General features: G+C 47.3%; 13 protein-coding genes across 13 annotated transcripts; 7 read left to right on the top strand and 6 right to left on the bottom strand.

The window, feature by feature from the left end:
* Positions 1-888: 888 nt before the first annotated feature.
* On the bottom strand, positions 889-1592 carry pin1 (peptidylprolyl isomerase ESS1; the record flags this gene model as incomplete). The annotated part of the gene is made up of 4 exons (XM_057062828.1): positions 889-898; positions 956-1072; positions 1129-1526; positions 1590-1592. 4 exons carry the CDS (start codon positions 1590-1592, stop codon positions 889-891), a joined length of 528 nt encoding a protein of 175 aa, XP_056923743.1.
* A 309-nt stretch (positions 1593-1901) lies between these two features.
* Positions 1902-2689, top strand: N7503_003280 (DNA-directed RNA polymerase II core subunit RPB9; the record flags this gene model as incomplete). The annotated part of the gene is made up of 4 exons (XM_057062827.1): positions 1902-1981; positions 2062-2233; positions 2461-2550; positions 2645-2689. The coding sequence occupies 4 exons, from the start codon at positions 1902-1904 to the stop codon at positions 2687-2689; spliced, it is 387 nt and encodes a 128-aa protein (XP_056923742.1).
* Positions 2690-2899: 210 nt separating this feature from the next.
* N7503_003279 (mitochondrial 54S ribosomal protein uL14m) lies at positions 2900-3516 on the bottom strand (the record flags this gene model as incomplete). The annotated part of the gene is made up of 4 exons (XM_057062826.1): positions 2900-2970; positions 3036-3257; positions 3361-3445; positions 3502-3516. The coding sequence occupies 4 exons, from the start codon at positions 3514-3516 to the stop codon at positions 2900-2902; spliced, it is 393 nt and encodes a 130-aa protein (XP_056923741.1).
* Positions 3517-4707: 1191 nt separating this feature from the next.
* Positions 4708-6654, top strand: N7503_003278 (SET domain-containing protein; the record flags this gene model as incomplete). The annotated part of the gene is made up of 2 exons (XM_057062825.1): positions 4708-4821; positions 4882-6654. 2 exons carry the CDS (start codon positions 4708-4710, stop codon positions 6652-6654), a joined length of 1887 nt encoding a protein of 628 aa, XP_056923740.1.
* A 567-nt stretch (positions 6655-7221) lies between these two features.
* N7503_003277 (putative carboxylesterase) lies at positions 7222-8899 on the top strand (the record flags this gene model as incomplete). Its single annotated transcript, XM_057062824.1, has 2 exons — positions 7222-8580; positions 8642-8899. 2 exons carry the CDS (start codon positions 7222-7224, stop codon positions 8897-8899), a joined length of 1617 nt encoding a protein of 538 aa, XP_056923739.1.
* A 922-nt stretch (positions 8900-9821) lies between these two features.
* N7503_003276 (uncharacterized protein) lies at positions 9822-10508 on the bottom strand (the record flags this gene model as incomplete). Its single annotated transcript, XM_057062823.1, has 1 exon — positions 9822-10508. One exon carries the CDS (start codon positions 10506-10508, stop codon positions 9822-9824), a length of 687 nt encoding a protein of 228 aa, XP_056923738.1.
* Positions 10509-11521: 1013 nt separating this feature from the next.
* N7503_003275 (uncharacterized protein) lies at positions 11522-12682 on the top strand (the record flags this gene model as incomplete). Its single annotated transcript, XM_057062822.1, has 1 exon — positions 11522-12682. One exon carries the CDS (start codon positions 11522-11524, stop codon positions 12680-12682), a length of 1161 nt encoding a protein of 386 aa, XP_056923737.1.
* A 1457-nt stretch (positions 12683-14139) lies between these two features.
* Positions 14140-15064, top strand: N7503_003274 (phosphoglycerate mutase-like protein; the record flags this gene model as incomplete). Its single annotated transcript, XM_057062821.1, has 4 exons — positions 14140-14175; positions 14226-14570; positions 14628-14787; positions 14850-15064. 4 exons carry the CDS (start codon positions 14140-14142, stop codon positions 15062-15064), a joined length of 756 nt encoding a protein of 251 aa, XP_056923736.1.
* A 2302-nt stretch (positions 15065-17366) lies between these two features.
* N7503_003273 (uncharacterized protein) lies at positions 17367-19553 on the top strand (the record flags this gene model as incomplete). The annotated part of the gene is made up of 1 exon (XM_057062820.1): positions 17367-19553. The coding sequence occupies one exon, from the start codon at positions 17367-17369 to the stop codon at positions 19551-19553; it is 2187 nt and encodes a 728-aa protein (XP_056923735.1).
* Positions 19554-19708: 155 nt separating this feature from the next.
* On the bottom strand, positions 19709-21454 carry chi3 (putative class III chitinase; the record flags this gene model as incomplete). Its single annotated transcript, XM_057062819.1, has 4 exons — positions 19709-20963; positions 21021-21148; positions 21208-21221; positions 21283-21454. 4 exons carry the CDS (start codon positions 21452-21454, stop codon positions 19709-19711), a joined length of 1569 nt encoding a protein of 522 aa, XP_056923734.1.
* Positions 21455-23055: 1601 nt separating this feature from the next.
* On the bottom strand, positions 23056-23409 carry N7503_003271 (uncharacterized protein; the record flags this gene model as incomplete). Its single annotated transcript, XM_057062818.1, has 1 exon — positions 23056-23409. The coding sequence occupies one exon, from the start codon at positions 23407-23409 to the stop codon at positions 23056-23058; it is 354 nt and encodes a 117-aa protein (XP_056923733.1).
* A 613-nt stretch (positions 23410-24022) lies between these two features.
* On the top strand, positions 24023-24973 carry N7503_003270 (SDR family oxidoreductase; the record flags this gene model as incomplete). The annotated part of the gene is made up of 1 exon (XM_057062817.1): positions 24023-24973. One exon carries the CDS (start codon positions 24023-24025, stop codon positions 24971-24973), a length of 951 nt encoding a protein of 316 aa, XP_056923732.1.
* A 512-nt stretch (positions 24974-25485) lies between these two features.
* N7503_003269 (uncharacterized protein) lies at positions 25486-26212 on the bottom strand (the record flags this gene model as incomplete). The annotated part of the gene is made up of 2 exons (XM_057062816.1): positions 25486-25547; positions 25603-26212. 2 exons carry the CDS (start codon positions 26210-26212, stop codon positions 25486-25488), a joined length of 672 nt encoding a protein of 223 aa, XP_056923731.1.
* Positions 26213-26295: the final 83 nt, after the last annotated feature.

Below are 26295 nucleotides of genomic sequence, written 5' to 3'. Positions count from 1 at the left end.
AGTTGATTTCTAATCATCTTGGAAATAGACTCGTTGATCCTCTTATCTCCACTCTTCCAGCATTCTTTGCAAGTCTGTAAATGCGAGTAACGAATCACCATCCGTCGACCGAGACACATCTGGTCTGCTTTACAGAGGATATCCTCTTCAACCCATATACAGCCACATAGCGGATACTTTCGAGTCCATGTGATACACATTGCTATCCGTTGTCAAGTAGGAGATGGGAAATGGATTGATTGCAGTTATTGGCTTGGAAATAGGTGGATGTTGGGTAAATCTGGCAGATATGCTTATAACGAAGATTTTCATTGTGCTAATTGTATTACTCACCTACCTGTTGACATTCTTTGTATAGTGACTGGAACACTAAGGAAATCAAAGGCGCAGTAGTTCCAGATAAAGGGTGATGCTCTGGTATGACAGAGAGACAAAGCTTTCAGAACTGAACCTTTGAAACAAATGAGACAGATTGTCTGGAATACAACTGACTTGTACATTTGAAGAATAGATATTGGCAGATAGTTGGAAATCTGAAATCAAAAGTCTTGAGTAGGCGTACTTAGTTAAGCAAATATCTATTCATTGTTCCCAGTGGTCTGGGTCATCTCTATCTCTGGAAATTTAGAAAACTATCCAGTACTTTTTTTGCAGTAGTGGTTTCTAAAACACGGAAATCACAGCTTCCACCAGGAATCGAGTTCGCTTATGTTCGCTTGTGGAGATTCAACGGGGACGTGGCTTTTCATTTCTCATCACCTTGGAATAAGTTCCAGTTCAAAACATGGCAGCCCGAGAGTATCATCAGAGAACGCATAAACAAAAAAAAGAGATTAGTTGAAGGCACAAACTCTGACGTTTCAGTCAATTGACTAAAAGGATACCAAATTACTGGACACTGTGTCTCGCAAATCAGTGGCTGTGGGGTCTCATTTAGGGAGCTATTACTACATACCGTTGGATGAGGTGGACACCCGAAGCAGTCTCAACAATGCCGCTGACCTGACCAGGCGACAGTGCAAACGCAGCGTCCTCGAACTCTTTCTGCATTTCACCGGGGCCAAAGAAGCCACTGAGAATCATTAGTTCCAAATTTTGTAATTTAAAATCCAGAAGTTTGAGACTTACAGATCACCCTTCTTGCGGGCACTGCTGCAATCGGACTCGGAGACGGCGATGTCTCCCAGAGATTCGCCAGAATCAATGCGCTGTTGATAACCCTCGAGGATCTGGATGGCCTCCTCCTTCGAACGGGTGATATCGGCCTCGCGCCAACTGCTGGGGCGACGGCTATCACGGTGCTTCACCAGCAGGTGGCTGCAACGAATCTTGCCTTCGGATTGTCCAGCGCCATCGTTGCGGGCCGCAGGGGTGTGGTTTTGAGCCATGTAGACCTTGAGCTTCTCGGTATCGGTATCGGCAGGGGGTTCCCAACGGGACTCTTTGGAAGAGGGGTGGAAGTAGTAGGGAAGGTTCTTGGAGTTGGAGTGACGAACTTCCCAACCGGCAGGCAATCCTGTATCGGCCTTTAAAAACACGGAAGCATTAGAAATTGATGTATCAAGCATTGGATGATGACTGGAGCTTACCATCGTGAATGTCTTCGTGAAGAAGGTTTTATATGGGGATGAAAAGGTGTTTGCGATGATTCTGAATCTGACTTGGAGCTAGCAATTCACTACGAAATGCGGGACAACGCAGTAAATTAAGCAAATTGCGGGGGAGGTCCAGTGCAAACAGTGCAAACCACATCGCCACGGCAAAGGGAAATCGAACTTATCATCTCAACTCTCACTTCCTTCTATAAGTTTTCGCCATTCATTTCTCAACGCTTCTGTCATACTTCCAACAACGCTAATATACATTCTTTCGGCATCCAAACTTATCGCTCTTTTCGAAAAATGTCTGCCAGCCCTTCTCCAGCTGCCGGTGGTGACACCAAGCAGGCCGATCAGATTCACTTCCGATTCTGCCGCGAATGGTAAGTCTTGAGCTTCCTCTATAGGGGAACTGATTCCTTTCCAAAAGAACCAAAAGAATGCGTATTAACAAATTTGTCAGCTCCAACCTGCTTTACCCCAAGGAGGACCGCGCCACCAACCAACTCATGTTCACCTGCCGCACCTGCCATGTCGGTGAACCTGCCAGTTCCTACTGTGTCTATCAGAACAAGCTCAACAGCCAAGTCGGTGATACCGCCGGTGTCACCCAGGATGTGGGCTCCGACCCCACGGTTTGTGTCCCAAGATTCCCCTTTCTCGAAGGCTTTTGCTATCTTTGCGGAGATGAACTCTCTTGCTATATTTGCGGCGAGCTACCCAATTTGACTCACGCGGAAGAGGACGATGATGGCCTGGAAACATGTTTCGAGAGCCAGTGCAGCCTCAGCTCAGCCCGTTCTTAAGAAGTTTCTTTGGATGTTCCTTCAGGCTGACACAATCTTGTTTCCCCATTTTATAGCTTCCCCGTGCGAACAAGTTATGCCCAAGTTGTGGTGAGAATGAGGCTGTATTCTTCCAGTCCCAACAACGGTCTGCCGAGACTGGAATGGTGAGCATCCCTCGGGTTTTTTTCTTCCCTTTTGTTTCCCCTTACATATACCAACGGTCACACCCAACGATCATGCGCCAACTCTTATTGACAGAAACTCTACTACGTGTGTTGCGCGTGCGGTAACGTTTTCATGTGATGACCCTTTACGATGCGTCCCGATTCCCCCGGATACCCTTTCACGGTCTTTTTTTTGATTTGCAAGTTCAGCATGCTCTGGAGTTTAGCGAGGAACACTTCGTGCATATGCTCAATGGTTTTGTGACGGAGAAAAGTTCTATTGATACAAAATATGCTTTCCAAACAACGCTTTCCCAAATAAAAAAACGAAAATCAGATAGCTGTAGTATTACACGTGCACCGGGGCCAACGACAAAATCTTGGACCATTGCTTATCGCGCAGTTCTTGTCCAACGACACCTGAAGAGAGCGGGAATTGTTAGCATCCATTACAAGCAAGTAATCTTAAGGGAGTCCAGACTCACCATTCATTCTTGTTCCGATCGGATCTCCCGCCTTGTTCACCAGCACACAGGCATTGTCACCAAATCGCACCACAGATCCGTCTTTGCGCTGAAGTTCCTTCTTCACACGCACAACAACTGCATGACGAATATCACCACGGCGGACCTTGTTCGCAAGAGCAGTGCCAGATCCCTCGGATCCAGCAGCTCTCTGTTTCTGGACGACAACGACTATCCGATCACCTGTATGAACCACCAATATTAGCCTCTAACTTTCGGACTCTCGACCTTCTCTTCCAATTCTTTGCAATCCATATATTCGGGGTTTCTGGGTTCCGGAACTGACCGATCGTCGCGGGCCGCTTCTTCTTCAGGACGTTGACGCACTCGACGACCGAGGCGCCGGAGTTGTCGATGCAATTTAGTAATGTCTGTGTGGAAAGGGTTAGCAATGTTCTATCCAGCAGGTTTTGAGGTTGGTACTCACCTTTAGTTGAATCATGTTGGCGTATTGGAGGAGGGTAGTTATTTGTCGCGGAGTCGCATCAACCATAATTTGATCGGGAGGTCGGATGTGAGTTTCCCCGAACGGAATGTTTCTCCGATCGCCATCTATACTTTCGCAATTTAACTTTGACCCGTATGGCGAATATGCCTTTTAATATTATTTTATTTATGACCTCTGGTTGCTCCTTCCTTTCTTGATAGATTATTGCAGCACTAAAGGAATGATGGAGTATGTTTGCAGTGACATGACTTGATGTTATTCTCCCAGGGCATTAGTACCATGGCAATATTGTTGGATTAAATTGGCAGTTTTTAGAATGAATGCAAATCTGCTATGTCTTTGCGGGTCTGCTGGTACATATATTCAGAGCCAATGCTAGTAGCCTTGGAATGCATATTTCATAGAAACGGTACAACTTGAGTTTCGACTGGGTAGTCTATCGTACAATGGCTCGGGAGGTTGAAGATATATATAATTGAGCGCGCTTGCCAACCTTGGAGGGTGCCCAGTCGATGACCTTAATTCCATCTTTTAAGGACAGTCGTCATGTCAATTACCTTGTGAACCAGTAGATGAGTAGGTTCAAATGTCATGCTTACATACAGGTGAGCATTGATTCAAAGGATAAAATTTAACGATCAAGGCAATATGTCGGAGGTGTTCAGGCGCGGAGGACTCGATCTTACACCGGGTCTCAAGCCTTACCTGCAGTGAAACCGGAGTTTGGGAATGGTACTCTTTGTATACAAAGGTCTAAAAAGTTGGGCAATACTATGAGGACTTGTAGAATAAAGTAAGCAGTGCAAGGGCTATTTTTATTCAAGAAGTACACTGGTATGCAAGGCCTCTATGGGGCGGACGTAAAAGCGGCGAGAACGGCCCGAGTCCCAGGAACGCGGAAAGCCTTGGTTTTCCCCTTGGATTTGCGACGGGCACAGCCTACTCAGCACCAATTGGCGCCCCTATGATCATCTTTGTCGCCATGCTGGGGCTGTGACACTGTCTTTATCACTCGTTTGTTCATTCATTATCACAATTATCTGTTCAATCCACCTTCACACTACACCCCTCCCTGCGGACCGCCGCGTGCTCCGAACGCCTCACAAAACCGCGCAAAACGCCCTCCATTTCATGCGCACGGAGTCCTCCTTACCCAAGTCCCTCAGTCGGTCACTGTGATCTACCATGCCACCTAAGAACTCGCGTTCGGAGTCTCCCGCGAGCGAGCGCCGTGAACGCCTGACTTTGGCGAAACTGGCCAGCTATGACGATGTCGCAACAGATGCGCTAGTTGATCATGTAGGCTCGTCGTGTCCCACCTGATCTAAGAACCCACTTGCTAACCGGAACTATGAATAGGCTTACTTCTGGACCACTACGCGCAAGAATCGCAACAAGTACAGCCCGGCCCGCGGCATCCACGATGACGACGTAGGGCGCATCCTCCTTCACGATGTGGTCGTTGCCAAGGATGTCCCACAAGGCGAACGAAAGCTGTTGGAATTACCGGGGCTGAGGAAGTACATGGCCAATCTCCCTAGCCCTCGTGAAAAAGAGTGGTTTCGCCGCCATCTACGCAAATATGTGCAGATGTACCACCCGGACTGTCCATTCGAGGTCACTACGACCAACCGGTATATCATCACTCAACACGAAGCCGCCATATGCGCCCGCAAATTCATTAAATCAGGCCAGGAGATCAAGTTCCTCAGTGGAACTCTTGTATCTATGACCAAAGAAGAAGAGCTGGATCTTGGCTTGACGCGGAAGGATTTCAGTGTTGTGATGTCCAGCCGCCGGAAAACGCCCTCCTTCTTTCTCGGACCCGCTCGCTTTGCCAACCACGACTGTGATGCTAATGGTCGCTTGGTGACTCGGGGCAACGAGGGAATGTCTGTTATGGCCACGCGTAATATCTACGAGGGAGAAGAAATCACAGTCTCATACGGAGAGGATTACTTTGGTATCGATAATTGTGAATGTCTGTGTCTGACCTGCGAACGTGGCGCCCGTAACGGTTGGGCGCCACAATCACATTCGGACTCGGAAATGAATAGCAAGGAGTCCACCCCAGTTTCGATGGATGAAGAGACACCAGAAATTACCAGCAAAAAAAGACGGCGAGATTCGGAGTTGGATGTGGAAGATCCACCCGCAATATGTTCTTCTCCACGCAAGAAGGCCAAATTCCAGCGCCAAACGTCCAAGCTACGGGAAGAAATCTCTCTCACCGAACTCACTACGACTCCAGATTCTGATGTTCCTTCTACACCTGGCTCCGATTTCGGTTCAACTGTCGTCGCGACTCCTATCGAGAGCGACCGAAAGTCTAAGTTGAGACAGGAAATAATTTTCGATACCATCCCTGACTCACTCTCAACCGTACTGGCCTCCGAAAAGTCAGACTTTCCAGTAATTACCGATCAGGTCGCTCCCATCGAGTCCATTGAGACCACTATTGCGACAACAATCTCTCCTATCGATTGTGGATCGCCTGAATCCGCAACTGGCGAATCCCACCGGTCCTCCACATCAAGTGTTCCTACTTCGGTGATAGAGACAGGCCTGAAGGCCCAAGCAGAAATCCTTGAGTCTGACGAGGATCTATCCAAATCAGTTGAGCTAGACGAGGCCACTGAAAATGGTGCTGAAAAGCCCAAGATTCGCCGAAACCGTCGCAAATGGAAGATCATCGCCTCCATTGAGGAGAAGATGCCTCTCGTGCGTGTTCCAGGTGACTACACCAAAACCTCACGACTCCTAGCACAGAAATATGACCGCTGGGTAGACTGCCAAACATGTGATGTGTGGTTCGTCCAATCTAATTCATACCAGACCCGCCGCGAGTGCCCTCGCTGTGAGCGGCATTCAAAGTTGTATGGATTCCAGTGGCCAAAGACGGAGAAGGGCAATGACGGCGAAGATCGAGTCATGGATCACCGCACCATCCATCGATTCCTGTCCCCCGATTCCGAGGCTCGTGTTTCACGCCGAGACCGAGGTGTCAGCTTCGGGATAACCCCTGAACTCTCGGATAGTCACACTGAGACAGAGACCAGCGACGTTCTCGAACCGCGCCGCAACACCCGTGCGAGCCGCCGCCTTACCCGGGAGCTGCGCATGACGATGTAAAGAGCTGTTCATCTATGAGAGTGGATAAGCTGAGTATTTGGCATTTGTAACATTTCTTTTTACGCATCAGACAAGGTGTTTGGACGGCTTTTTCGTGGTGCATTTAGGGATTTCATTGGATGGGGCATCAGGCATTTTGGTCGTTTGGAGTCGGCTTATTTGGAAACAGAGATCTATTACTAAAACATGGACAGTTCCTTCATTGGTTAAAGCAAACACTTTTTGAGTACACTTTTCATCGGGTTGATCGACACCGAAGTAGCGATTCCCCATGCATCCCCGCATCTCGGCCCCGCGACATTCAGGGTTCCGTCAACAATAACTGCACCAATGAGGAACAAGATGTTATTGCTTGTTAGTATCCCATCCTTGATCGATGATGCCCAAACATGGTCCACACGAGACCCCATGCAAGACCGTTGCGGGCTTATCCCCGAGTAAATCCTGTTTTTTTGGGCCGCAGTTTCCAAAACCAGGCATATATAGCCTCCGCAAGACGCTGCTGTAGATCATCTCATTAGCATCATTTCGAGGGTCAATAGTTATACTAATTCATCATTTACTACGATGGGATTCTTATTACCTCTCATCCTACATTTCCTGGCCCTGGTAGCCATCGTGAGCGCATACGATGACCCATTGGTACAGCTCAACTATGGCAACTTCCAGGGAAAATACGACACAACCTACAACCTCTCGTACTTTCGCAAGATTCCATTTGCAGCGCCCCCAACAGGACAAAACCGCTTCCGTGGACCCCAGCCGCCTCTCAAAATCAACGAAAGCGTCTATGACACAGATCAGACCTTCGACATGTGCCCTCAGCGCACGGTCAACGGCTCCGAAGACTGTTTATACCTGGGCCTCTTCTCTCGTCCATGGGATTCCTCACAGGATGTGAAAAGGCCTGTTCTTGTCGTGTTCTACGGAGGCGCATTCATCGAAGGCGATGCACTTTTTGGCATCCCGCCTAATTCATACCCTGTTCTCAACGCAAGCACTCTGAATGATTACGTGGTGATTTATCCCAACTACCGCACGAATGCATTTGGATTCCTACCCGGCAAAGCGATCAAAGAATCCTCCACCTCGGATCTCAATCCGGGCTTGTTAGATCAGCAATATGTGCTGAAGTGGGTGCAGAGCCACATCGACCAGTTTGGCGGGAACCCGAAGAATGTGAGCATCTGGGGCCAATCTGCTGGTGGAGGCTCTGTTGTGGCTCAGATTCTAGCAAATGGACGTAATGGGCAACCGAAACTCTTTTCAAAGGCCATCGCTAGCTCTCCTTTCTGGCCAAAGTCTTACACTTATGATGCGCCCCAGGCTGAGGCCATTTACAACCAGTTGGCTAATTTGACCGGTTGTGCTGGATACAATAATGGCCATCAGACGCTGGCTTGCTTGAAATCGGCTGATGTGCAAGCTATTCGGGATGCGAGTCTCATCATCGATGCTGATAATACATACACTACCAGCTCGTATACGTGGGCCCCCGTTATCGATGGCGAGTTTCTGGCTGATACTTTAACGGAGGCTGTAGACAAGAGTGATTTGCAAACCGAGTTTATCTGGGGAATGTACAACACCCACGAAGGACAGAATTTCATCCCGTCAGGATTAGCTGATGCTGCTTTAACGGGCGGATATAACTCATCTGAGGAGAGCTTTCACCAGTGGTTAACCGGATTTCTACCTGGCTTGTCGGCGAAGCAGGTTGAGGCTGTGGAGGATACTTATTATCCAGTCGATGGCAGCTCCGAGACGATCACTGAGTATAATACTACTTATATTCGCGCCGGGCTCATCTACCGAGATGTGGTGCTCTCCTGTCCGGCATACTGGGTAGCCTCGGCGGCACCGGGGAAGGGATACGTTGGTGAATATTCGATTTCCCCGGCAACACACGGGAGTGATGCTATCTATGTTCGTTGGACCCCATAATTATGTGCAAGCAGTTGGAGAATCATGACTAACAGAACAATAGTGGGACACTGTCAATGCAGTCCAAGAGACCAACCGTGTCGTCTATCTAGGTTACGCGGGCGCATTCGCTAGTTTCTTCCAGACAGGTGATCCGAACGCGCACAAATTGACTAATTCCTCTGAGCCCGGTGTACCAGAGCTGCAGAAAACAGGGGAAGAATTTGTCATTGTTGATCATGGATTCGAGAACGTTCGTTTGGTTCAACTGAAGAAAAGATGCGACTTTTGGCGCAGTATAGGAAAGAACATCCCAATTTGATTAGATCAGGATAGATCAGATAAAATGAAGACTATCCTTGACTTCTGCCGAGTTGAATATCACATACCCATCCTCAATCCCATTCCTCTCAGGTTCAGGGTACTTCTTATGAATCGCCCACCTCGTCCTTTCACCCAGAACAGGTGTATATCTGCCTGCACCGTCAAGTCGAGGCAAACCTGTAATATCAAATAATGCTTATAGATATTGAACTGTCTCCCCACCATCCCACGATCTCATCATCGGGTATGACCGACCCGGGTCATCTGAAAATACTATTTCCCCAGGTAGTTCGTATCGTGTGATAACGGGCTTCCATTGCACACCTTCTGGAGGCTTATCGCCATCCCACCGACCTGCCGATCGACGTGATTGATATACAGGATGGGCAGCTTCGCGAACAAGAGATGTTGTCAGGTCCTGTCCAGAGGCGGAATTGCCGATGATCATAACACTTCTCTGGGTGAAATCGGTCGCGGAGCGAAATTGTTTAAAGTGCATCACTCGAAGACAAGAGGCAATAATGCAGAGTTCTTTGTTTAACCGAAGCCCCCAATCCAACCGAAGCCCCCGCTCCAAAAATAGCCACTGATTTGATGTGTGACATTTGATAGTTGGCTATAATAACTCAGATTGAGAAACTGAAGTTTAATATCAAGCAGTCGAAGACATCAAGACCATTCGTCAGCAATATTAATAAGGGGAAGTGCTTCGCAATCCTGTGCACCATGACGTGCTTCCAACTTTTTACAGACCGAAAGGAAGCTTCTGAAAAAGATTGGAGCCCTTTGGTTAAGTATTACAAAATTATATCAACCCAGTTCTCGGTAATAGCCAAATATTCAATTTCAAAATATCTCACAGCACACTTACATATCAGACAAAGAAGTAAATGAATAGATAACTTGCAATGAGTCAGCTTTTAGGCAACATTCTCAATATAAAACAGCATCTCCAACTCATGTCCAGTCCTCCAGGTGGTAATTCGTGCAATACGCTTAACACCTTGACCATAAGCAGCCAAAATGAACGAGGCAACGCACTTACCGATCCCACAGCCAATCAAAGCTTTGAACTCTGCAGAAGAAGACTCCCACGTATACTCATCAGGCGACCGATAGTCAATTCCCTTAGCACAGTAGATGTCGGAAAGAAGATCTGTGGTGTACGCGTTAACGATATTATTCACAAACACATACTTTAGGGTGTCAAGGGCAAAGAACGATTCATATGCCATCTTGGTCAGGTCGCTGATGTAGTATTCGTTGCCTTCCGATCGAGCAATAACATCAAGGAAGATAACACCTTCCCCAACTCGGCCGACCCAGGACATCGGTGGAAGTTCACGCTTGACAAGGCAAACATACTTGTAAGGGGAAATCGTGTCGTCTTGAGTATCCTGGGGTAGTGAAAGTCCTTCAATCCACTCATAAAATTCCCAAGGCAGACATTCGTCGGTGTAGTTGATTATCCATACCCTGTCGTCCATATCATCTAGGGTAAACGTACATCTAGGGATCTTGCATCCTGGCTCCTGAGCATTCTCCATCTGTCTCTGTAGATCACTCCCGTCCGATTCCCACTTACCGTTATAGCACTGGTGAGTCATTTTGCGTCGCTGGTAATGCGGTAAGTTAGTTTGGATTGATAATATTAGATGAAAGAAATGATTTCTTGGTTGTTAAGTATGCAAATGATGTGATGCGATCTTGATGTGGTGATGGACTCGATTTGTGGTGCCTCGATGGGCTTAATATACTACAACCCGGGTCCTGTCTACCAATATTCAGATCATATTGAAGCAAAGAATAGATATAATAATAGAAGAATATAATTAGAATAAAGAAAATTGTGGACAGGGAGAACGTTTGTAACAATGTATGAATGGGTCAAAACGAGCAATAAAGAAATGCATTCATCAATATAAATTGTTCCATGTATTCTTGCATAATAGTAGAATGCTCATTGTGCATATAAGAGACCATGAAAGAAGGATGAGTTCTAAAAGAAGGGGGCTGGGTGCTCAAGGCGAAGAAGTGAATCTGTGCAGACTCGAGAGTATAGATCGAATTTCGGGGAGTCAGAAGCATCCACCCATCATGCTCTCGATAAGGTTGTGACAGTAGATCGGACACGAAGTCAACCCCTGAAAAGCCAACCCCTGAAGTCATTAATTTGTATTTTGTTCATCGCTATTCACGACTTACAAGTACACAAAGTTCTATATTTAGGTCATACCATCCATTTCTGGTAGAAGCGGAATCTCTCTTTGTTTAAGAAATCTATGAAACCCATACTCATCTTTGCTATCCCATAATAGATACAAATCAAAGTTTCACTAGAGAAGTAGATTGACGCGGGCTGACGTCAAGAACGCACTGGAATATGATTGGTTGCAAGAGCTTCATATTTCTTGATTTGGATGACTCACTGGTGCGGCTCAATTATGAGATAATTCCAGGCAACCACCTTGTCTGCCTCAATTTGGTGGATTAATGTACGCTAAGCGGAGACCGACTTGTTCTAGGCATCAGCGGGGCCGCAGGTTACAGTGGGGTGCTACCCGAACCAAACCAAAATATAAGTTGCACTCAATCGCCATCTCAACCTTTCAATCACAAAATGCACGGCTATCCAAGACGAATCCTTCGAGGAGGGCGACGCCGTCTGCCTGAAGTCGATACCACACCCGAAAAGACATTACCCGACCTTGTCCCATCGCTCCCAGCGATCTCACAGACATCATGTCCCCTGTTTACCGTCTTCCCCGCAGAGATCCGGAACCGCATTTATGCGTTATCTCTCGAATCCGAAGACACCTCCTCAAATGACGATCCCGATTCTCTCTACCGCCGAAATACCTTCTACTATCGACCCGGATACAAGCAGCCCAAACGTATCCAAACCGCACTCCTCCAAACCTGTCAGCAGATCTACAATGAGGCATCTCTTCTCCCCACTGCTGTCAATGAACATACATTCTGGTTCTATCGCGCTCCGCCACATGTCAAACATGCATCGTCCCCAGTGCAATACTTTCGCAATATGACCCCAAAACAACGCGCGCAGGTGCACGATCTGCATTTTTTTACTCAGCAATATTTCCTGGAAGATAACCCCTGGTCGCGTGTTTGGGTCGGAATGAAAATGGGCGAAGATGGACGGAATATGCGCGGAGAGTGCAGACTTGCGCCAAAGAAGATCACTTTCACATTCCGGCATACGGATTGGTGGTTCTGGGAGAATAATGATCCCCTGGGTATGGACCCATTTCGATGCGGACGAACACGCGCACACGAGATGGATAGACCTGCCGGCCCTTACCAAGAAAGGGCATGGGGGAATCAATTCGCTTCTGTCCCCAGCCTTGAGGAAGTGGTTATTGAGTTTGAGACCATTATGCGGAAGCGGGAGCAGCTGGATGGCATCATAGAACGGGCCTTGAATTGGAAATTTCCAATGCAGGTCGATAATTCTGTGTACCTGGTTGCTGATCCGAGCTCCCGGAGTACATACAGCTGGATCGGGGCAAAGGAGGTGGACTTGAAGAAAGGAGCAACTCCTGCCCCAAGAATAATCGGACAGGACGGTCAGCCAGACTCGGATACTGTTCCTGAACCGGAACCCGTGCTTGCAGTTCCAACTTTGAAACCATTTGATCCCCAGTCTGCCTTAAGAACCGGTGATAGCAATACTCCAGGTGGTCATCTTCGGTATGATCCGCAGACGGAGGAGGAATTTTATGTGGTTTTCTTGACTTGGAGAAAGCAGCGGGTTGACTAGGGTGTTGTTACTGGCGCTTGAATCCTGGTAACATCAAGAGTTTATCCAGTTATTTCTTTCTTTTTGATGTTCACCAGTATCCAATATTCAACACTCTCCCGGCTGCATCCCGCGGATGATTTGACACCTGATTATTCGGACAAAATTATGATTTATTAGCCTTGAAAATTATGTGTAATTTTGGGCCTTTCACATGATAACAATCTTTCTGTTTATGCCAAATACGGTCTTGAAAGAAACCTCAAATACTGAAATCACGAGCCACTCTTTAGCAAGTGATATATGCATCTCAACGGCGATGAAGTCCTGAAGTCTGCACTACTGACAATAAACAAGATTGTATTTCCTCCTATCAGTAGCCACTTTGGCTTATGAAAACCCCGCATGATGTAACCACAATACTACCTCAACACATTGATGGTCTGTGTTTTCTTTCTTATCAATCTCCATCTTAGTCCCCCCACCCATCACACCCCACACCTGCATTCTGGACCCATCATGGATGGAGATCGCCTCTGAAAGTGGAACATTTAGAACAGTCGAGATTGCTTGTGACGGATATGATTTCCGTTATGGTAGCCTTGTGTTATGAGAATTTCACAGACGCCCGGTCCGCTAGATGAATGCAAGTGTCATGAGACTGATATCCCCTCGCATTCACAGGCGACGGGTAAGATCTTGGATGGAAAATTCTCCCCAAAGCCAAAAGCCACATTATGGGGGGATCTTGGAATGAAGGCGTGGCTAAGAGGACCGAGCTGGGGTATCTTACAGGACTCCGCGTATCTCTCTTCAGCTCGAGTGACCTAGAAAGAGATAGTGCTGAAATAGTTGACGAGTTCCTGACATTCGGCTGTATGAAACGAAGTCACCTTGCTAATGCATTGTGTATCAATTTTAATGCAACCCCGACGGAACTCCCTCCCCTCTTTCAAAGCACGAGTAGGGGCCCATGTTGATAGATAGGGTAGAATTGCTACCAATGATGAAAGTTTATATCCCCGCTTATCAATGAAACCATCTGCGGGTGAATCCGGAGTCAAATTATCTCAGATTAAACTAAATCCTTTGAGGTCCAAATTTGGAACAGCCATACGCATCATGACGCGCACGAATCCCTACTTGAAATCAGGAAACATGCACCGTTGGTAGGTGGAGAGTCAAATGCGCTAGTCCATAACCAGACGCCAAGACAGCTAATTAGACTTTCAAGTGGATCAACATGGGGGGTTGCCAAATCCTGATAATAACTGGTATAACATGGAAGAGTGAAACGTTCAGGCACTGAATGCAAATTCGGTCTCCTAATTCTGGTTTGTCATGAGATCTGCGCTCGATAATCGATAAACGCTAAGCTACTACCCCAGTGAAAATCCTTTATATCTAGTGCACCAGGCTTCATCACACCTGTAGCTTTTTCTCTATATCAAAGTTTGAACCAAGACACACTCACAAATATGGCGCCAACGTTACATCTTGTTAGACACGCACAGGTCTGTTTCCACCCTCCAAACAATGTTTCCCCGCTGACTTGGTATACCAGGGCTACCATAACCTTGGCCCTGAAAATTGGAACCTTCTTGATCCTGAACTGACCGACAAAGGAAAACAACAATGTCACGAATTGAGGCGTCAAGTTTTGTTCAGTGATTCAGTAGACTTGGTGGTCGCTTCACCAATGCGACGCGCCATACATACCGGACTGGAAGCCTTCAGTCAAACATTCGAGGCCAAGCCATGGCTGAAAATGATTGCTCTTCCGGACCTCCAAGAAGTTAGCGACTTCCCATGTGACATTGGTACTGAGCGCGCCGATTTGCAAAAAGAGATGGAGAAAGCAAATCTTCCAGTGGATTTAAGCTTCGTTGAAAATGACTGGACAAAGAAGGTAATAAGTCATTGTGTCCGCTTTATGAAAGAAATCTAACTTGGCTGTTCGATACAGACTGGTCGGTATGAACCAACAAGAGAGAAGATTCGAGCCCGAGCTCGGGACGCTAGAGCTTGGCTCAAAGCTCGTCCGGAGAAAGAGATTGTGGTGGTCAGCCATGGAGGATTCCTCCATTTCTTGACTGAGGATTGGGAAGATGCGTGCAAGTACGATGGTATGTTCAAATCAAGCATTGTAATTGAATCTTAACCTGGGCCTTATAATAACGTGGTATAGGAACCGGGTGGGCTAATGCAGAGTGTCGAACATACGAATTTGTCGCAAACATTGGTGAATTTAATGAGAAAGGCGACGAAGCTCCGATGCAAGAAACAATGGAATCACGTCATATGCGGGGACAAACTACCATATCGCCTACCATCAATGACCAAGAGCTGCTAAGCGGAGAGATGTTGCTAGGCTGGGCAAACCAAGGCTACCCGATCGAGTAAACTGAGACAGTTGAACTTTCGAAAACATAGCGGAATACGATATCACGCCGAGTCTTTAAGAATTTCGATATAGTATTCAGAAACCATATCTAGAGTTCTCGAAGAATATTAGAAGTACATTTGAAGGTCACGAGATGTTGTTCTTTATCATGTTATTGGTCAGTTCATTGGCTGCAAACCGCGTGGCTCACATGCACGACACTTGTTGGTGAGAGGGCAGCGGTGTGCACCGCTTGCTGCTACCAGAGCCTTCCTGGTAACAGCCTCAATAGTAGCCGAGAAGCGTATTCCGTGCAAGCCTCAAGACCTTGGAGAAACAGGCCATGTTAAACAGAGGGATGAGAGTGGAGGCGCTTATCAAGGACTGAAACAAGCGGCTAGCGCGTCGCGCCTAGCTCTCCAGGATCGCACGCGGAAGCAAGAATATTCGACGTCGCGGTTTGCAGCGCCTTTGCTATTGAGTGTTGATGACCCCTGCCACCTGTGAGGTGGGGCGGCATTGTTTTTCTTTCTCTTAGATATAGGATACAGTGGCTCATTTTAATTGCATGACAATCGAATGCGCACTGCTTTTTTTCAATTGTTTTCTGAGGTTAGCGTTCAGATACCGAAACCTGTCACAATAAGCTTGACCAGACATGACCAGACATGGTTGGCGGGCTGTTTCAAAAGCACTACGAGGACAAGTTTTGGTTAGCGGGTTGGCTCACAATTGGCGTTAGCAAGAGAGAACGTGTCGTAAGACGGTGCTGTAAGTGAAACCATTAGATATATCTCGGCTTCAAGAGCAGGCGTGTAGAGGTAGAGCACTTGGTGTAGCCATTGCAAGGTTGGTTTAGCATTTTTGATGGCTATTATTCTAAATTTGATCAAACAATTCATCCAATAAGGTGCTGTGGTTTAATGGCAGAATGCCGCATTGTGGTTTCAGTGGTGTTCATCCCACAATTCCCAACCTGCGTCGATCCCGGTTCGATTCCGGGCAGCGCCATATCTTTTTGCAATTTCTTTTTTACCATATACTCACTCCTGATCTGTCTATTATGCAATTTTTGTTTGCATAAATTTCTCCTAGCCAAAACCACCCATCTTTTACCCGGACATCCACCCGACTATTGACCGCACACAAGCCACATGCTTGAGTGACCCACCATATGAGAATTATTATCCGTTGTCTGTGACCAATTCTCTAAATAATAGCAGCCAGAGACACACCGCACTTCATGCCAGTTAAAAGTCAACTAATATATTGGCGTCGATACTTTCAGGATACATCTACCAGCCAGGTTCCCGTATATTGCAGGCTAAAGGGCTTAGCTAAGATATTGAACTAAATGTCATTCACAACTATGAGTAAGTTGGAGCGCTAGATACCCCTCCCACCATCATGTGTTCAGCATGGGACCATATTTTGTGGAGATCGGCACCCTTGGTAAGTTTTAATTACAGGGTGGAAGAAAAGTTGCTTGCTGTGCTTTCCGTGAATACTACTAGTCATTCAATCTCTTTTTCGAACATCCCCACTTGATTGTGGGAAGGAAACGGAAGTAATTGACAATCCGAAAGCCTTCCATAAGCCTGAGCGTATACGCTTGGCCCCTTTCACAGTTACCTTTTAAAGTTAGCGGAGCCATTTTCGACCTTGGAAAGTTGTCTTTAAGTGCCCGCTTTTGTTATCTCCGAGGGCCAGCCATCCTCTCGGCCTTGAATGCCCCTTCTATCTCTCCTATAGGCCACTTACATGAGCGATTGATGCTACCTCGGGTTTCAAAGAAGAACTGAACGCTATTACCAATAGGAAGCAGAATAGCCGATGACAGCTTTGGTTGTCGTGTGGAGAGAGCCGCTAGTGACCGTGTGTTTGTGGGGTAACCCCACGAATCAAGCAGCTACCTCTAATATACCGGCAGCTAAACTTCCTTTGGGCCGGGTGGTGTCAGAAACGATCAGGACCTTTCCACTTATGAAATAGTGCTTGGAAAAATGAAGAAAATACCATCAAATTGTAAATAACCTCCCCGCTTTCCCCAGTGATCCGGGAATTGATTTAACCGATCTTGAAGTATGTTATTCCCGATGTCATCTAGCGTATGGCCAGTAGCAAGTTTTTTATTTTAGAATTACGCACAGATTAATACAAATATGAAGACTATATAACATGCAGTTGGGTGCTCAGCGAATCCAAAATCCGTTCCAGTAGCTACAGCCTACAGCTCGCTTAATTCCATTGGCATCTTACTTCGTTGCATCTATCTCGCCTGGAGAAGCGAAACAGATATTTCCCCGCTTTTCAAGCTTCATCATGCTTATTTCGTCCTTTACCTCGCTCCCATTATTCACTGCTGCTTTTGCCATCAGTGGAATAATTGGTGGGAGTACAGCACGAGTGATAAATGGACGTCAAACATACACCCGTGCATTGGTTGCGAAGGATGCCGCGAGCACTTTGAAGACCGATGTCGATTGCGACTCGGCATTCTACCAGCTACTGAGCGCTCCTATACATATCAGCGATACTCAGTCCCAGACGATTGAGCTCAAAGCCAATTGCGGGTTGTCTTGGAATGTCACCAACGCCGCGGACGTCACTTCCTGGTTCGTCAACGATGGCGACATGTCGGCATTTACACAAGACAGCAGCGTTGCCCAGGCTATCGTAGTCGATGATAAGTTACTGACCATCCGACTTGATGCCTTAAGCATCACTGGCTTCATCTCCAATGGTCCAAGTACCTTAACAGTTCGGCCGCCATATGGAGCATTGAAGAATGCCGGGCAGACTGTCTACAAGCCGACAAGCACAACGGTCGGGAGATACCTCGTTCCAAAGCTGAGCATTGTCAGCAACATCACAGGCAGCGCCTACACCCACGCCAAGAGCACGCTGAAGGAGATGTTCGGAGTCGATGTCACATATAATGCGGACACACATGCAAAGCTGCTACTGGAGCTGCCGGGTTTGGAAGACTCAAAGATCGGCTATGAAAATGCCACCGTTACCCTCGCAGACGGCGATGGTTACTACACTTCCGAGTACATCCTCAAGTCCGACAAGTTGACAGGGTCTTGGATTAATGGAGGGACCACTTATTCTCTGCAACAAGGCGACATGGTCATCAATACAGGTGATTATCTCATCAAAGACTCTGATAGTGGTCGCGAATGGAGCTGTCTAGGAGGCGACGGACGGGGCAACTATATTTTCAACCTGAAGGTAGCCGGAATCACCTACAAAGGACTACCGGTGGCCGCCCAGACGTTCCGCACCCACGTCTACATCTACGGCTACAACTATACCAGCGACGCACTTACAAAGTATGGCGCAGGCACCACTGTACAGGCCGTTCTTGAGCCACTGAGCAAGAAAGTCGCCAATCCGCCGAAGCGCGGTAACGTGCCGGTATACACTTGGGTTGGCAACGGCGACAAGCCCAACCTTGCCGATGCCCAGGCCGACGACGTCTACATCACCTGGCCCGTTGGCACAGACGCGTCTATGATCAAGGCCGGTGACGTGCAAATTATTCTTTCTAGCGACCAAGGCGACAAGCTTGCCTTGGAGGCAAGCAACGACTTTGTGATTAGCACCTCTAGCAGCGAGACGCAAATTGCAATCACTTTGCAGAACTGGCCATTTGAACCAGTGTACACTACAATGACAATCACTGTGAGCGGAGGAAATCTCAAGGGTACGAAGCAATCGGTGGCTTCTCTTACCAAAACGTACGACATCGCTAGTGTGTACGTCTACCTTGCTCAGCAGGGCGGCGGTGGCACCACCATCGATGGCACTGTGACCGCATACAGTTTCTACGGGCTTGCAAACCTCACCCAAGTGAGCCAGATCGCAGAGGGCGCTAACTACACTCTGGGTACTACCATCGATGGAGTGCAGAAGTATTACGCGGAAACGGCCAGTGGCAGTGGCATTTTAGTCAACACAACGGCGGCCGCCGATGTATATGATGGGTCCGGTGTCGAGGACATGAATGTGCAACTAATTGGTAACACCGTTTACATCACCACAAGGGTCAATGCGACGGCCACAGAAAAAGTCGACGGTTTACCAGTCACTTTCACTAAGACCTACGCTGGTGGTGCCACCCTCTCCCCAGATGCTGCCAGCCCATACCTCTCAGGCCAACCCGGATATGTCCTCAACAAGACGTCAGACACTTGGATCTATCACGAGAAATGGGCATGGCAGAGCAGCATCGAAGCCGGCTGGGGCGGGATTGACGTCCAGCCATATACTGGCAAGTTCGAATGGAGTCTCGCCAAGGGTGCGAGTCAGCAGTTCAACTCCAGTGTCCCCTCGGTCACCTGGAACCTGATCGGTAACATTTCCAATGATACCAAGATCTCAAACAGCGGATATCTGACCATTGCTACCGACGAGACCGCCGATTCCATTGCTGTAGTTGTTCACTCTACTACCGACAAGTCATTCAATGGAAAAGGCACTGTCAACGTCGAAGTTACCGATTAAACAACTTGGTGTGGTGGGAAAAACAATAGCACAATCTTTGGGAGACTTGAAAGTGAGATGGGTAATTAACAAATAATCTATGAATTTCTAAAATGAGATTTGCGATATAATACAAGAGTACATCTTTCGCCAAATCTGATTGAAAAACGCACCCCTTAGCTGCAAGTAGTATCGGGATGGTCTCCCTTGAAGTCGCAGTAGATAGAAGATCCATCCTGCACACAGATAAGACCCGAAGCACATTTTTGAATAGCCCACTCGCCATTGTCGCAAATTCCATAGCTGCTACCATTGCATGAATAAGTGCCAGAGGTAGCACAGGTTCCTCCGGACACTGGGCAGACTTCAGAGCTTTCATCAGTTGTCAATGAAGCCGCGGTAGTGGTAGCAGATGCAGCAGTCGCAGTCGTCAAAGTGGCGGTCGAAGCGGTCGAAGTAGCCGAAGTAACTGCCTTGGCATTTGTGGTAATCATATGAACTACCGTTTTTGTGCTCTTAATAGTGACGGTCGACAGTGTGGTAGGAACGGCGGTGGTGGTCGCCTTGATAGTGTCAGTGGTGCTGGTAGAGCTCGAGCTGGTGGAGGAACTAGTGGAAGTAGTTGAAGCAGTAGTCGTAGTCACTTTGGATAGGGTAGTAGCCTTAGATGTGGTGCTAGTGCTGGTAGTGGACTTAGCGCTGGAAGTTGTCGCGACGCTAGTAGTGGTGCCAGTAGACGAAGATCCCAAGCCGGATGCAATGCTAGAGAGGAATCCATCATTGGCATACACTTGACTAGCATCCCACATCATAATACCACCAAAGCTTGTGTACCCTTCCTCAACAATGAAATCGACGATTGAAGTGATGGTCGATGCCGACTCGTATCCAGTTCCAGCCGCGGTGCTACCCCCAGGGATACCAAGGAAGACCTTAACATCGGGGTTGAGAGAGATAGTAGTGGCCCAGGTGTTCCAACTATCAAAGTTGAAATCAGCCTGCGTGGTGGAACCGGTGGTGAAGTAGTTAACACCGCAGTAGTTATTATAGAACTGAACCCAGATAGCATCGAAGTATACCGCACCGTCAAGCATCGGGTTGTCGGCGGCATCGGGGTAGGGACATTGAGGTGCGGCGGTGAGGTAGTATGTCTTAGAGGTGTCTTCAGCGAACAGGGTGCGCAGCTCGTTGGCAAAAGCAGGCATGTTTTCAACAGTAGATTCAAAGTCGAAGTCGAATCCATCGACAACGGAATCACCGAATGGACGATTGATCGAGGAATTGGTGGAGACCGGTCCAAAGGTTTGCCAGATCATTTTAGCGCCAGCGATAGCCGCAGCCTCGCTGGTAAAACCTCCCTCGCTATAAGTGGCACCGCCAATCGAAAGGAGGATGGTCTTTCCAAGACCCTGGCAAGTGATGATATCTTCTCTATTCTTGAATTAGACACGTAGGAGCTGTAATGTTGTAATAAATTAAGGTACATACGCGATTGTAGGGCAATCAAGAAGAGCAGTACCGTCAAAGGTAGTGCAAGCATTACCTGAATTGGCGAAGTTGACTTCGGGGGCACCGCCCTCACCGTTAATCACATCCAAAAAGGCCAGTTGAATGACCTAGTCATGCTAGCATTAGTATATATGACATTGATATTAGGAAGGTGGTGTTATCATACGTCGATATCCGAACCTATATGCCAAAATCAGTCAGACTTATGATCAACTCAGTAGATGAGACTCGAAGTATATACTTTCACAGTAATAAGCAAGATCTTGCTGGGCAAGGTCGCCAGATGATTCACCATAAGAGTTTTGACCCCAGTAGATAGCAACATTTGATGAGCTTGTCACGTCAAGTGCAGCACGAACGCCTTGAAAGGCATAAAGGGCCACCAGGGCCGCAGCAGTATTCACAGAATACATGATGAAGTTCAAAGGAAAGATAAATGATTGTTTTTATTTCGTCAAGAAATAATGTAAAAAGGTCGGCAGGCCGGGGAGGGAAAAAAAGCGACTGTAAAAGAATGACAGGCCGAGAACCGAATGAATGAATGAATGAGGGTTGGAGAAAAAACAAGACAGTAGGAATAGAGAGCTCTACCATTGTTTTTATACTATGTATTAAATGGAGTCCGAAATAAGATTAAAAGCCCCTGTGTATGATTTACAAGCATATATTTGCCTAGTGCGCGCCATTTTCTTCCCCTTCGCTGTGCCCATCCCTTGACTTGAGTCTACAACTAGGCCAAATTACATACATCATACTTAAACAGGAGTTTGATTGGTTCAGTATATCGGCGGGATTTCTCTGGTCGTTGTCAGCTGGACCCTGGTGGGCCAAGACCCACTTCATAGCTCTTCATGGGGCTTTGACAATTCTAACCGAGATTGACGGCGATGCGGAGTTCACTAACCGAGACCCCTTAAGCACCTCAGAGCGCCAAGGCGTGTTTCATCTGCTAGATCGGGCAAGGCAAGCATCGGTTTCAGTATTTTGGCAGACTTGGTGTTTTCTAGAAGATGAGTGTAATTTCCACCAAATCGATGGATTGAAACGACCTACTCTCCAAGAGGCTTTTTTAGAGCCGGAGCCTTGGAGTTTTCTTTCATCCCTTCTATACTTTTTTTGCTTCAACCCCGAGGTTCCAAGAGCTTTTAATTCCCATGCATTACAATATAGTCATAATGCTCTCCAAAGTTGATGAAATTGAGTTACTGTGTATGACCCTGTTTCCCAGCTCAGTGCCCATTCTCGCTACAATTTCCTCACAATAACAACTCGGTTTTGCAATCCCGCTAGTTCGTTTGGATCGTATATTGTGGAGATTAATATTTTGAAGCTGCGGTAATTGGCTCGCTTGCCAGGTCCGGTACTTTTTAGTGCGAAATTTGACTAGTCGTATACGGCATGTAGATAAGCTAGGGGTCCATGGCTTGGCGCCCTTCGGCCAATAGGAATATGCCAGGACGTGCAGATATAGTACCAAACTAACACAGGCATAGTCAATTGAGTACCCGTCTTTGATAATCTATCGAAGATACAGAATCTGAGAGGGTCACCCGAGCGAAGACCTCTGAGAAAAGTACAAATATAAGGCCGATGGGGACGGGTGCTGAACTTCCTGGTAGACTACTTAGTAAACTGCGACCCACTATTTTGGGCCGAACCTGGATCGGTCAATGTTAAACTGCAAATTGTTGTGAAAATCTTACGACAATGGTGCAATCACATCATAAATCTTCTTATTGACGTTTTTAGTCATATGCTGCTATGTGAATGAGAGCGCCATGTGAAGCAATGTCACAGGAGCTGCGTCAAATCAGGCGACCTTTGGCTTGGTTGTCGACCTGTCGAATTCAAAGGCCTTTTTTCACGTCCTGAGAATTTAATTTACCTCCACTCAATAAAGATAACGAACAAGTCAAACAATGAAAACGTGTGGGTGTGGAATCTTGAAAACTGCAGGTCATCCTGCTTGAGTTGAAGCCCCTACTCCTTGGCCCTCTGCAGCCTCAACGTCGGATTACCAAAGAAAAACATCATTTTCCGTGAGATTCAGATCATTTTGCTTGAGTAAATCTCCCAGCGTCTCTTTGACTCGAAGTGCCACCAGCTGGCTATACTCAGGTGTTCCTGGCTCTGGACCTCTCTTAGTCTTCTCAATATCTGCTTTTAGCCAAGGAACCCTGACAGCCCCAGGGGAACTAGTGGCTGCCTCTTGGAGCTTTGCCAAATCATCATCACTGTAACCGCCACCTAGAATTATAGCCTTAGGAGGCTGAGAGTAATTTTTCGAGCCAAGGCTGCTTTCCTCATTGGCGGGTGTAGAGCCAGATAGAATGAGGGGGAGATTGCGTAGGCCTCCTTCAAGGCTCATGATAAAATATATCACTGTTTATTTAGTGAGACTATAGCTCATGCTTTGTTTTGACCAACATTGTTTTCATGGGACGTTAGAGTACCTTCATAGTCAGGTTTCAATCCTTCAATCACAACAGAGCCAACGCTTTCCCTTCGGCCACAGACTATGACTGGAATAGCCATAGGTAAAAATCGGATCGCGAAATTGGGATTGGAGGCCAAAAGGCGAGATGGAGATACCTTTGCAAGAGTGGTTTGTTACTAGTCCAAACAAAGTGGCGACCGAAGGATGAGTTGATGACGAAGATTCCTAGCCAAACTTTACATCCCCGCACTATTTCTGAGCCTTGTGATAAACTCCGGTTATCAACCTTATCCGAGCTCGATCAATTTGGATACGAAAAATGAACCATTTTCAGCTTTACTCAGCAATATGACAAACACTTCTACGTCACCCCCTCAAAGTCGGCAATCTAAAAGCCGAATACCGAATTTCGCCCCCGAGAGCCCGAAGATCCTCGGGGAAAATGGAATACAAGAAGGTTGTGGATACCAAGCATCTCGAAAGTGACATCTCATCAATTCAAATGCCTTCTTAGTAATATCAGTACAATCTAACAAATTCTGCAATGGCTTCTTCTCTCACTACAATCATTTTCGGGCCCACAGGCCAAGTCGGCTCCGCAACTGCTCGCGCTGTGCAAAAGCTCGGTGCAAATGTGGTTCTTGCTTTGCGTGATCCCAACAAGCCTATTCCAGGTCTCACCTCAGAGCAGGAGAAGGCCGGAGGGTATCGAAGGATTCAAGCAGATCTTACTAAGCCTGACACCATTGAGGCTGCTGTGCGCGCCACCGACGCTAAGCGCGCATTCATATACCTCGCTCACGGTTCTCCCGACCATATGAGGAAGACTATCGAATCCCTCAAGGCTTCCGGTGTCGAGTTTGTTGTCTTCCTCAGTAGTGTCTCAGTGCAAGGTGATATCAGGCAGGTCCCACCGGAAGAGTACATACCGTATGCACATGCACAGGTCGAGGTCAATCTTGACGAAGTCTTTGGAGGCGGTGGTTATGTAGCTGTTCGACCTGGATTCTTCAACACGAACGCAACGTGGTGGCGGGGTATGCTCCAGGAGGGGAACGTGAGAATGGCCTACCCAGATGCCAAGGTCGACTGGATATCACCCGAGGACATCGGCAAGGTAGCGGGAACGGTCCTCGTGAAAGGGGCTCAGGCGACGGAAGGCGCTGAAGAGCCAACTTTCATTACTCTTTGTGGACCGAAGCTGGTGTCTCAGAGAGATGCTGTGAAGACATTTGGTGACGCCCTTGGAAAACAGATCACTGTCACCGAGTTGGATGAAAAGCAGGGTCTTGAAGTCATGTTAGAAAATGGTGTACCACAATTCGCCGCCGGGCCAATAATCGAGTCGATGAGACCAAAGGAGAGCGGCGATGGTGGCTTTAATCCATTTCAGGGCGAAGCGTACACAAAGGCGGCCGCCAATCTTCACAAGTATGCCTGGGATGTCTCAAGCCTGGAAGAATGGGCCAAGGCAAACAAACACATATTTTTATGAGCATGGAATAGCGGGGTTCAAGAGAAATAGTTTACAAAGTGCCATTGTCTGAATCCTTGGAAATCTGCTTGAATACAACTGTAGTAAAATTCAAAGTCTTTCAGTCTCAATAAGCAAGATTCCCCTGGATACATGGCTGTGTACAGGTAGAGTGCTACATCGCTATCTAAAACTTAGGCATCCGGGTTACTTAGATGAGTACCCAATTTCCAAACCAGGGAGCTGTCATATCATCAACATCATCCTCTTCTGTGCCACACTGTAGATCTGTGATTGACGCACTTAGAAGATCGTAAATTTTGCCCGAATAACCTGTCCCATCTTGTCTCATAATATTGATGTGCGATATATCCGAAGGCTACCTTTGACATAATTCGTCCCCAAAACGTATATTAACCGTAGAAGTCCAGATACTCCAACAACCAATGGAAAAAGCTGCCCTGTGGATGAGCAAGAGTACACGCCGCGAATATGACTCCAGATCAAGGTCAACTCTATTGCTAGAGTGAATATTAAGAAGACTGCCAACGCAATGCCGATACTTTTGAAGGAGAGAGATACAGTGGTGACATGGCTGCGGTCTTGATTGTCAGAAGAATCTGCTTCCATCCAGTGCACAAGCCACATACGACTGTTCCATCCGACCTGAAGCAAGCTGGCGAAGAAGGCAAGTCCAGACCCAATGACGGTGCTGATTGAAAGGACCTGAAGAAACGTTCGTACCCATCCGTGCAAATCCACAATGGCGAACAAGAACACCCTTGATGCACAAGGCGGATTGTCCATGTCATCTAGTCCTTTGAAGCTGAACCAGGCCATGTAAGCGAATGTAGCAAACGTGAATGCCACTCTCACCACGCCTCCGGCATCGGTTGCGAGAAGATATGAAAAGCATGATGACATGGCAGGCAGGTCGGGGGCCAGAGGTTTTTCGGTACTTCGTTGAAGGTTCTGGGAAAATACAAATGTCGAGCATATTCCACTGACGCAGAATAAGAGGAGAATGTATGCTTCTGAAGGGTAAAGTTGAGGATCTCGAGAAAAGGTCTGCCACATTAAAGCAACTAGCATAGCAATGTTGAAGCAGGTATTGACTCCACGCATGGAGTTGGCCTCGTCCGCCGAAAGCTGCGAAGCAAATAGTGAGGCGATCCATTGAAGATATGCGCCTAGTCGAACCCCAAGACCATATGTGTCGCCGTTGCCAACAAAGCCGCAGAGCTGCTGCGTAGAAGTCATGTTCGACATATTTTGACTAAAGCTTTGTTTTTCCTTTTCCTTTTTCTATGGTATAGTGCAGAAGGCCGTCTATCGGGCTTGCT

Source organism: Penicillium pulvis (genome assembly GCF_028828015.1).
Source record: "Penicillium pulvis strain IBT 33274 chromosome Unknown contig_1_segment0_segment0, whole genome shotgun sequence".
Lineage (NCBI taxonomy): Eukaryota > Fungi > Ascomycota > Eurotiomycetes > Eurotiales > Aspergillaceae > Penicillium > Penicillium pulvis.
This window is presented reverse-complemented; position numbering and strand designations above follow the sequence as displayed.